General features: G+C 45.2%; 1 protein-coding gene across 2 annotated transcripts in view; it reads left to right on the plus strand.

The window, feature by feature from the left end:
- Positions 1-11653, plus strand: part of cdk19 (cyclin-dependent kinase 19) — a gene marked incomplete at its 5' end in the record, with an annotated part of 24798 nt that overhangs the window by 11746 nt on the left and 1399 nt on the right. The window contains 1 exon segment of one of the 2 annotated variants that reach the window (XM_014029431.1): positions 8458-8703. In XM_014029431.1, the coding sequence (XP_013884885.1) occupies positions 8458-8703 (246 nt within the window). 2 annotated transcript variants of the gene reach the window in all.

Here is an 11653-nt window from a genome sequence, read left to right on the forward strand (position 1 = left end):
CCATAAATTTTGCAAAAAAATCCTTACAACCCGCACCCGGGGGGAGGGCGGTGTCAGCTGTGAAGCTGAAGGAAAGGAGAGAGGAAAAAGTAACTTATTTCTAGCGGCAGAACAGGTTGGAAGATGGCTGTTTGATGTTATTTATTGTTTTTTTAAATCATCCTATAGGCTCTGACATGTTAGATAAATTTGAAAATGAGGTTTTTAAAATATCCGTAAGACTTGAAAAAATCCGTGGTTGGGAGGTTGATATCTCCTTTGTGTCAACATGGAGGTATGACTGCACAGGCATACTGAGATACAACAGCACCAAAGAATTGCTACAAGGATGGGTCGAAGGACACAGCAGAGATAAAACTCGGACATGGTGGGGGTTTCAAAGAGAAGAAATGGAACATTGGGTGATCCCCTTCCTGTCCCAATCTGACAGTTATTGGGTAAAGTATCAATATATAGCAACGGTGTACTCAAAAGAGCACGACATATGGTCCTCTGTAATTTACAGACCGGACAGGTTTGTCAGCCCAAGGCCATAGAAATTGACCTGTACCAGAAGTGGGTACGCTTGCACAGTAAGCCTGGCACGAAGATCCTGCAGTGAACTACCAGGCTGGGAAAGTTACTGTGGGAGTTTTTATGCCAACGAGTACCATACTCATCAGGCTGCGACGGTATGGACCAAGACTTGACCAACAACTTATCACAAATTAATATCAAATGCAACCAACACATGGCGTTGAGCCATGGCCCGTGATCATTGTGTTAATGCCATCATAGGACCCCACATGAAGTCCCGGAAGAGTATTGCTGGAGAAATTATCCCCTCAGTTCCTGACACTATGATCACGATAGCTGAGAGTCACGCTTTCAGAAGAGGGCTGTGCCTAGGCCTCGAAGAGGAAGGATTTGAGTGGATAGGTCCGAACATACTCTATTCTAACCTCACATGTAATTACCCAGAAGAAGTTTGGAAAAAATGTGGCCCTGACTCCGACAAACACACCTGTGCATGGTATGAAACCCTGCACACAATGGCCCTCAGAGAAAAAAGACCCTGGCAAAAGGAGCCATTGAAATTGTTGCCGAAGGGGCAGGAGCCTTTGAGGAAGGTATGGTGGAGTTGTTGGAAAAGATTTGGCCGTGTTGCCTGACGATCATTGGTATCTTGTTTGCTGCTGTCCTGGCACGCCTGGCTCTGAGAGAATTGTGTCTCAGAGCCCTGCCCCCAAGGAGGGGTGAGTATAAGCCCCTTCCCCAGGATAAAGAGTAACTTTAAGTTGAGAACTCATAGCCTCAGTACACAGTATTGCTATTGCTTTCCTTGACGCTGCTGAAACGCTACGAATGAAGATTATTATGGAAAAGAGACAAGGGGGGCAAAGAGCTCCGAAGATCAGTGTGGAAATAGATCCAATCTATCCTGAAGAAATTCTAATTTTAGACTATCATGTTGGTCCTTATTGGTTCAGCAGAAGATATCGAATGTCATCTAGGAGAAATTTATTGAAAATGATGGCCGGGACAATGAGAATAATCACCGCAAATCACGAATTATTCTTCAATGAAATAAGAGGCCACTATTTTCAAAGTTGACTGTAAGGCCAAAGGAGGAGGGGTCACGAGCACCTCCCTCCCTGAGGGAGTGCAATGGCACCACATAAAACCAGAAACCCAGAAGCCAGGACACTTGAACCCATCCAGCAATATGGGAAGATGAAGATAAGACAGAGTCATTGGCACCCTGACCCAACCAGAAAAATCAAGAATTTTAAAATATTTGTGGAAGTAGACACATCTTGGAGAACGGACGTCTTGGTTGTGGAGCACCCTAGGAGATTCCTCTCAGAACGCGCATGGCAACTTCGGCATATATTCTATTATAATCTCGGTGCGGAGGATCGGGACGAACTGTTGGAAATGACTGTACGTCGGGTACTGTTGATGGCCGGCCCACATTATACTCTCCCTTACCAGTTGCAGGGAAAAGATTTTCATAACTAACCGTCCGGATCAAGGAAGGAGGAGGGGACTACAAGCTCCGCCCCTAAGGAGGGTGCTGGTTCCCTATAAAACAGGCTGCGCTGAGACAAAAGAGGAACAACCCCACTGGACCTGGACGAAGACACAAGAAGAGGAACAACTGCAGCACACCATGGCTTCTATCCAGCTACCTAACACACCCGACGTAAGTCCCACTTTTAACTCATCCATGCAGCATACCCGCTCACCGAGACCCAGGGATCCTCCCTTGGCTGTATCTCCAGTAGAGTACTATGTGATAATGTTTGCATGGTTCTGCTACTGCATGACGGGGAAATGGACTCTCAAGCAACCGTTGAGAATTCTTATCCTGGCCATGTCAATGGGTCAGGTTACAGTTGGCTGCCTTTTAGGCCGACAAGAAGTCGCACTCTCCCTGTTCGTCTCCTACATCTTGGGGAGAACGAAGCCACTGCAACCCCGGGCGGCTGCTTTACTTCTCTTATGGTTGTTTATTGAGTTTGTTGTAATAGGCATTGAATGGGTCAGACGAGCACCATTCTCCCGCTTTGCCCCGGAGTACATCATCCTGGCTGTCTGGGAAGGTATGCTGGCCATGAGTGTCATCTTTGTCATCGGACGTGAAAACTGCCGCATAACATGTTAGCCTGGTTCCTTCGGTTCCTCCGCCTTGCTCTGTGGGACATAGCCTGGGGCGTTTATTCAACCTTATATTGGATGGGACTAATCAGCGAGTTATCGATCCTTGCCTGGTTCATGACTTATGCTGCCCTCCTCCCTGTGGCTGTCTCAGCTGAGCAAGCCTCGCTCAAACCACCTCCTCTTCCTCCAAGAAACACGCCGATCACCACCCCGCCTAGCAGAGCTTGGCCGCTCCAGCGCTGGGTTAATCCTCCTAATTTACCTCCCTTCGATGTCTCGCTCTACCACAATTGCCCCATGTCTCAAGATGATTAACTTTTTTGCTTTTTGCTGCGTTTAAGCCACATTTTTGTGATTTTTGTGATTTTGATTTTGTGTTTTAATACAACTTATTGTTGCATCTGGCGCTTTAAGTTGTAAAAGTATCATATTCACTCCTAACCTCCTTCACCCCTGTGTTCTGACAGGTACAACATTGTGCAGACTGTGGGAAGAGCTTAAGGGAGTTCCCATTCCTTTGGGAATACCTCGGGGCTGCATGGTGCACTCCATGCTACACTTCCTACTTTGGAATCCCGGTGGCTACGGCCATCATACTGAGAGATGGGATCCAAAGCTGCCCCCGAGCCGACTTCTCCCAAAGCCTCATGCTGCACAAGGATGGGCAGATGGTCCACTGTACTCTTCAGAACCCGAACCTCCCTGAACCCTTTGTACCTGTCAATGTTTACCAGGCGTGTACCATCCCCCTCATCCAGAAGATCTGGAAATCCATCTCCACTAACCGCATGTCAGCCTTCATACCCCTGATTATGCTTTAGTGGATCTACACGTCAGCCAACCTGCTGAAGAAGTGAGTACTGTGCAACAGGCTGTGGCCGATCCACCATGCCAGCACATCCCGCCAGGCTCATCCCCTGATGCCATGACTGATCCTGCTCCCCAGGACATGTCATCACTGCAAGATACCCTTCATGACTTCGACCTTATTGCCTGGCTGGAAGATGAGTCTAAGGAGGTGCTGCAGCACGGCCCTGTACCAGCCCTGGAAACTATCATTTTGGATCCACCTTCTCCATGGTACAGCCCATCCATGCCTGACCTTTCCCCTACACGGTCTCAGCCGGTGGCGGATGCATCTGCTGCAGATAATGCAGCCCTCCCCTCCCAACAGGCCCCTACTGACCTGCTGACCATCTCCCCTGGTCCATCTGATTTTGATCTCGAGCTGACAGCTCCACGTCCCTCTTTGTCTGGTACCACAGACACTCCCCATCATCGGCGTGTGGAAGAAAGCCACCCCTCTTCCTCTATCGAGGCACTCTTGGGCCCGCCAGTTGCAGAAGAGAGTGTTGGAAGACGCTCCCCGCCTGGCCCCTCCACCTCTCACCAGCGGAGAGAGCCCAGCACTGGCAGGACCCCATATGCAGCCACGGTGGACAGGGCGGTAAGAACCTGGCACCAGCCTAAAGCCGAGGGGTATGACAAAAGATACCAACCAAACAAGATGGGGTCTCCCAAGACCCACACCCCCTTCACTCGCCCAGGACGCCTGGCGCATCGCCCCCATTATCCACCTTATGTCCCAGCCAAGATCCAACCATTGATGCCCCCTGCTCTTCTTTCTCGGGCTCCTTGTCCTGATTCCAAGGAGAGGATGTCAAGAAACCTGGCTACATCAGCCATCTCAAGAGTTGGAATCAGGCCAGCAGAGCCTCCTTTTGACTCTCACTAGAGAAGAGAACGGGACAGGAAGAGAACCCACAAGAAGGACCGAGACGCAGGCCAGAGGGACAAGAGGATCAAGAGAAAAAAGGAGAATAACTAAGAGTAATAATTATTCATTTTAATCCATTTTAATGCTGGCAAATAAATAACATGTGTAATAATTACAGTATATGCTCAATCGCAATGTGTGATTTAACTAACGTACTGTGATAATTAATGTGTTTTTAAATGTAAGGTGGTGATTTAGGAGAAGTGTAAAAGTGTGTCTTAAGATTGAGGAAGGGTGTGTGTGTGCTATTTTGGACGGTGAAAGTACAGAGCACTTCTGTGAAAACAGAAAAAGCAGAAGTGTGGGTTTTCTGAAAGTCCCAGAGACAGAAAAAGTCCCTAACAGTCCTATTACCAAGAATCAGCAGGATTACTTCGTTCTGGGAAAGTACAGAAAAACCAGTGGTGGAAAGTCCCCACCCTACCACAGAGGGTAAGGAGGGGGTGAGCAGGCCCTAAAAAGAGTATAAAAGAGGAGCAGTTTCAGCAGTCTTTTGTCTTCTGGCCCTAACTGGAGAAGAGGCAGCAAGAAGCAAGGACAGCCCAAGAAGAGGAGCAAGCAGATCCGAAGGACATCTCATCTGGGACACGCTGACAAACTTCTCTCCAGCGATCTACGGACCGAAGACCAGATTAAACCCACCCAGCTCTGAGAAGTCCTTCTTAGGCAACAATCTGTTGCTTCTCATGGAGGTAATGCCGACACTACTCCAACCTGTCCTGCTGTCCCCAAATTAACAGAAAATGCCACACCACCTAATTAGAAAGATAGGTCAGCATATTAKAGCATTTTATTTTTATCACCATCAATTATTAATCAATATTCTTAATCTGTATAGTCAAATGTGGCTTTTCTTGCAAATTCCTATTAAACTGCTTACAGCATCATAAAGACAATTTCATGACAGGACATTGATTTTTAAAGTTTTTCTTTGATTACATGAGAGTGTTGTTGCTTCAAAGCAACARGGTGTTAACATATTAATGAGTATGTGTGCCTTGGAGCCAAGAGGTAATGAAATGAGGTCATAAAAATAATAATAAGTTCATTTTTAAAGGTTATTAGCCTGGGGAGATAGGATAACWCCCCTTAACAGTTCCCTTGAGACCTATTGTACAGGTCACTAAACATTATCTCGGTCACAGTAAGAAGTGCACATCCTAAAAGGGAGCGGCTACCAGGAACAGTGGTGACCGGCAGCTGGAGGCGTCCTGAGCTACTGCGCTGATCATGAAGGGAGCGATCACTGGAAAGAAGGCAGCTAGAGACCGAGCTAAAGGCTCCCGCCCCTGTCACCTGGAGGAGATAGGCCGGACACGGCCACACGGGTCCCCCCCCCCCCCCCCCCCCCGTGGCTGTAAGTCCGGTCCAACACCTCCAAACCAAGAGGGAGGCATCGTCTCCTCCCCAAGACCCATCGGTATCCTTGTGGGTAAACTGGGGGAGGAGCCACACAGGAAATCAAGGGACAATCCGAGGGCCGAGGGACTCCATCCACATCCGCCACTCCACCGAGACACACCGCAACAGCAGCAAGCTGGAGGAAGCAGCCCAACCGGCAAGGTAGATGACATTTACCAAAGTTAGGATAACTTATGGTCCATGCTTGTATACACGCCATAGGAYRCTTGTGTGCTGTTGTTTTTCCAAAATGATGTCCATCATTTGCGTCTTTGATCTTCCGTTTATGTAGCATGCAGAGTAACAGCAACACTAAAGCTGAGGTAAATTTGGTCAAAAACAGACCTGCAGATGCCTGTAAAGCCAAATTGGATGTATTTTCCTGCAGCGAAACTGCACAGCTACATACATCTGCTGCCACCGCCGCCATCTTGTCTCAAAGTCTATGGTGGGGCATTGAGAAGTGTTGCTGTGCATTTTGAAGCGTTGGATGCACGTATAGTGCATCCAAAGAAGCAGACACTTGAGGGAAAATTTGAAATTTAGCAGTTAGAAATGGAGTGTCAGCTACATCTAGCCATATGTGACATAGTGGCACATTTTCCGATGGGATAATCTCCTGAATGATGCCCACTAACCTGAGACAGATGGACAGAGCTCTCCAGCTGAAATCAAGCACCTGTAGTTGATGTCCTGGCAGAAGATATGGGCATCGACGGGGGTCAGCCACCCAGTCAAACTGTGCTCAGGACCAAAAAAAAAAAAGCGCTGAATGCAACACTCATCAGCACACAGCTCCTGGAGTGGTGAAACTCACCAAACTCAACTCCTCTGAATTACCTGGTGAATCCACAGTGCCCAACAACAACGTCCTCTGGCTCTCAGTAAATAAAGCCATGCCACTCTCTCAGTTTCATCTGTCATTGTACAGAGACCGGTATAGAAGGCTCCTCTCAACGTGCATCTTCATGTGCAAATAGAGCGATTTTGACGAGCATCTGACCTCAAAGTGCACAAGCGTCCAACTTGAGTCATTGGACACATTTTTGATGTGCAAAACATGTTCGGTCTGAACGCAGCATAAACCAGTTACATGCACAGGTTTTGCAGTCTTTACAGTAGTGGTCAAGTGTTGGAGACAGAGAAAGGATGGAGAAGGTGGAGAAAACAGAAATAGAGAAGGAAATATACAGGAAAGTGAGAAAGGATGGAGAAAACTGTTAGTTGAGATGGAGAAGGGGAGAAAAACTGGAGAGTTAACAGACACAAATACAAAACAAAAAATACAAAAAAAAACCAGAAAAAATAATGGCATCAAAAAAATGGACGGCAAAAATAGAGCATTTAATCCAGGATGGACAGAGACATTTTTCTTTATACTTGCCACTGGAACTAAACCAGTGTGCCTCACATGTTCAGAAATGCAACACTTTTAAAAATGGCAATGTTTAATGCCACTATGAAACAAAGTATAAAAGTTTTAAACAAAGTTTTGAACAAATGCACCAAATCAACATGTACAGTTGTCGTATTTAGTTTCTTATTTTGACATGTTCATTATACTTTTACTCAGTAAGAGAAAATAAAACATCAGACTTTAGAATTTCATGTTCATTTTTTTGTTACGTGACAATAAATATTGAAAAAGTATTTGAATTAAACTGAATTAATTTAATTTTATATGCAAATCAATTTGTGCGGATGTTGATACAACTACTAAGCTACTTAAATATACCTGTATATAACTCTAAATAGTAGGACATTATAATCTTATGGAATTTGGTCTTAAGAAATTTTCTCTGATTGGACCCGTTAAAATTTTAATTGAATATCCCTGGGTTAGAGACTTATGCTGATGAAGACTGAAATCTAGTGGTCAACTGGAGCAGCAGCAACTACATGGAAAACGTCCTGATGCTTCTCAGTAATCCAGGTAGAAAACATCAAAAAGAAAAAATCAGTAGGTCCTCTGGATGATTCTTCTTTAGTGAAACGTTTCGTCTTTCCTCCAAGAGACTTCTTCAGTCTGAGAGTTTCAGGTGAACTGGAATCCAATGGAAACATGGAAAACTAAAATCCAAGCTCTTATTTTGTAGGGAAGATACTAGTTTCCTGTTGTCCGTGCTTTTGTATCCCGTCATAAATGTACCCAGAATACATAGCTTCAGTTTTCCAATAAACAGTTTTAAAATTACTTTATTGATGCTTCTTTGATGAAAAATCTACAACAAACAAAAGACAAAGGAGCAGCCGAACTAGCAATCCTCAACAACTTTTTAATTTTTACACCAGGAGCTAAAGGTCTGTTTCAGGAAATCACATCCCTTGCAATAAACGAGCTGTACAAGGGTTCATACACCACTAGTGGGCAGCATTGTACATATATTGTACATGAATTGTAGACAACTAGTAAATGTCAAACTGAACTGTGGTTTAAAATTAGCTTACGCTAATATTTCTACAGCTTCAGCGCTTTTGAAGTTGCGGACATAAATATTTTCATAAGCACTTTAGAAATTGCGGAGCTAATTTTTGAATTAGCACTGCCCACCACTTGTGGCCACTAATGATGGGGGGTTGCTGCAGCTGGTCAGGTCTAGGTTTTTGGAGGAAATCTTTTCTCTGTGTGTCTGCAGAACCAGACCCAGCAGCACCAGCAGACGACGGGCCAGAACCAGGCTCAGACCCAGCAGCAGGTGGCAGCTCAGCAGGCCCCCTCCCAGCAGAGCTCGGCTCAAACCAACGGCACCGCCGGAGCCACGGGGGCCACTGTGGGCGGGGGGCTGCAGCACAGTCAGGACCAAGGCCCACCCAACAAGAAACCTCGGATCGGGCCCTCTGGGGCCTCCTCAGGCACAGGGGTGCTGCCGTCAGAGTACCAGGTGGGTTTTTATTATTTTGAGTTTATTATTGAGAGCTTTATAGTTCACACAACATATGGTTCGAGGGCCAGAAGTGGCCTTTGGACAATCGCCAACAGTCCCCCAGTAGTGTGTTTTTAATCGAGACTTGAAGACAGTGAGTGAAGGAGACTGTCTGACATGTAGTGGTAGATCAGTCCACAGTCTTGGACCTGCTACAGAAAAGGATCTGTCACCTCTCAGTTTGAGACCAGAGTCAGGGACCTTCAGAAGCAGATGACCAGATGATCAGAGAGAGCTGTGGGACAAGTGGATACACTAGACCTGACAGGTAAGAGGGGCAGAGCTGTTTAGGCATTTAAAGACATACAGGAGGATCTTAAAATGAAATCTGAAATGAACTGGAAGCCAGTGAGCAGATGCTAGAACAGGAGTAATATGTTCTCTTTTACTTGTGCCAGTTAGAAATCAGGCTGCTGAGTTCTGGACCATTTGTAAACGAGCAACTGACTGATTCCATACAGCAGATCATTACAGTTATCCAGCCTGGATGTAATGAACGCATCAATGACTGTCTCCAGATTTCTTTTTGACAGGATGGGTTTTAACTTGGACAGTCTCCTCAGCTGAAAAAATCAGGATTTAACAATGAGTTTACATGACTGTTTAATTTCAAGTATGGATCCATTTTTACACCTAGGTTGGTGACAAGTTGTTTTTCAAACGGGACCAGAGTGGAAAGGTTGATGCAAGTGTTACTGTTTGTGTTGTTGGCTGGAAACAGAATGACTTCTGTTTTCTTCTCATTAAAGTTAAGGAAGTTTAAAGCCATCCAATCCCTGATGTCAGCCAGGCAGTCAAGAAGAGGTTGGATGCAGTGTGTGTCAGTCTGTTTCAGAGGAAAGTAAATTTGACAGTCGTCTGCATAAAGATGAAATGGTATGCCATGTTTACGAAAAGATTGCATCTAGTGGCAGTAGGTATAAAGAAAAAAGAAGGGTTCTCAGGATAGAGCCCTGTGGTACTCCCCACTGAAGTGGTGCTGATGAGGACATGAAGTCCTTGATGTTAACACAGAAATGTCTCTCTGTCAGGTAGGACCTGAACCTGTTGGTCAAAACTATTTCATTTTGTATTTGAATATATGTAAATAAGCAGAGAGATTTAGAAAATTGCATCGACAAATAGCTTCCCTTGGGTCTTAGCTCTGCTGGGGTCTGAGCACCCCTAAATGTCAGATCCTAGAATCGTCCCTGTGGTTCAGGCAGAAGAGGTGCTGCCACGCTTGGCTCCATGGTCACAGCAAGAATTGGTGCATTTGTGCGTGCGGGGGTCATTATGTTACCGCTATGCAGTATCTAGTTATTTATCAGTTAATAACTAGACACCGCATAGTGGTAACATAATGACCCCCGCATGCAGAAATGCACCAGAACTCAGAAGTCTTTATTCCTAATAAATGTCATGCTACTAGGTGCATCCCAAAATTGTAGTGGTTTGGCTGGGGGTCTTTTTTTTTTGGAGGGGGTGGACCTGAAGGATAGCTCCTCATCAGAGCTAAACAACAAAATAAATCTGAAGCTTCTATGTTTAACAGTTACTGAGTTATAAGCACTTTTGTATGTCCAGACACCCCCTGTTTGAAAGGAGCCCCCTCCTCAAATATGGGGTCTATCTTAAAACCGTTGGCTGGTGCAGTGTAGCTCAGACTCATCTACAGTCCTGACACATTTCATGTTGACCGGTGCAGCTGTTTTTGTGCTACGGTTGACCAAAAATCACTGAATTAAAATAAATAAACAGAACGAAAACATTATGACTCCCACTAACACTTGGCCTTCGGGGCTCATAATTATATATATTTACTATAAGCTGGAAGCTGAATAAATTCACTGGATTTACAGATATTTCAGTGGCAGAAAAACTCAAAAGTCCACAAAAATCTAAACGTTTGAGTGTGAAAAGGTAGAGAAGACGTGTAGGAAGCCTGTCTGTGCCTGCAGATCCAGTATTGGTTCTTCAGTACTGTGAGCTGCTGATCCCCCCCGAGCCCCAAACAAACACAGACACAAACAGCTAACAGCTGATAGGAGACATTCCTCAGTCCTGCTGAGCGAGCTGATATAAAATCTTTTTGTTCTTTCTCAGGCGTCAGTTGTTTCGTTAGCTCGACCCTTATCACAGGCTCAGAGAGAACGCTGATGTTTATGCACAAGTTTGAACTGATTGCATGTTTTGCTGAGTTGACAGGAAGTCCTTGAGTGCTGCTGGGACCTCTGTGACCTGAGCCACAGCGAGGCCACAGGGAGGCAGCACTTCCTGTCTAACCTGGAGGTCCCACTGGGTCTGGGTTCTGTTCTGGAGTCAGGTCTCTGCAGATGTATGAAGAGAACAGGGTGTCCTACTTTCCCTCATTGATCTGTATCTATATATGTTATATCCCATCATGCACTTCTCTCCTACACAGCAACTGAAAAGCAGAGGTCGAGGTCTGGTCTGGTCCGTTTTGTTTCTGTTCTTTAAACTGGACTTTTAGCAACTGAACCGTTCACATGTTGGAGCCATGTTGGTCCAGTGGGCCATAATCTAAGTTTGGGACATTTGAGCTCATTTTCTGTGAACCTGAGTGTTTCAGTCACGTTTGTCTTGGGTTGGGTTCATCAGCTGTGGTGGACATCTTGAGTTGGGTTGACTCAGTAGATTAAATAAAGCTGCATTAATTTCTTCCTGCAAATTCAACTAAATTTCATGCAGTAGTTGATAAATATTTAGCTAACATACAGATATTTTAGGCACTTATTGGTGCTGGGAGATGATGTCATCTTATCAACAGTTTCTAATACGAAAACAACATTAGTTCAAACTGAAGGAATAAAATCTGTAAACTTTCTTTTTTCCTCTTTCTTTCTTTCTTTCTTTCTTTCTTTCTTTCTTTCTTTCTTTCTTTCATTTTCTTTCTTTTTCTTTCTTT

The sequence above is a fragment of the Austrofundulus limnaeus genome, unplaced genomic scaffold (assembly GCF_001266775.1).
Source record: "Austrofundulus limnaeus strain Quisiro unplaced genomic scaffold, Austrofundulus_limnaeus-1.0 Scaffold901, whole genome shotgun sequence".
NCBI classification, from domain to species: domain Eukaryota; kingdom Metazoa; phylum Chordata; class Actinopteri; order Cyprinodontiformes; family Rivulidae; genus Austrofundulus; species Austrofundulus limnaeus.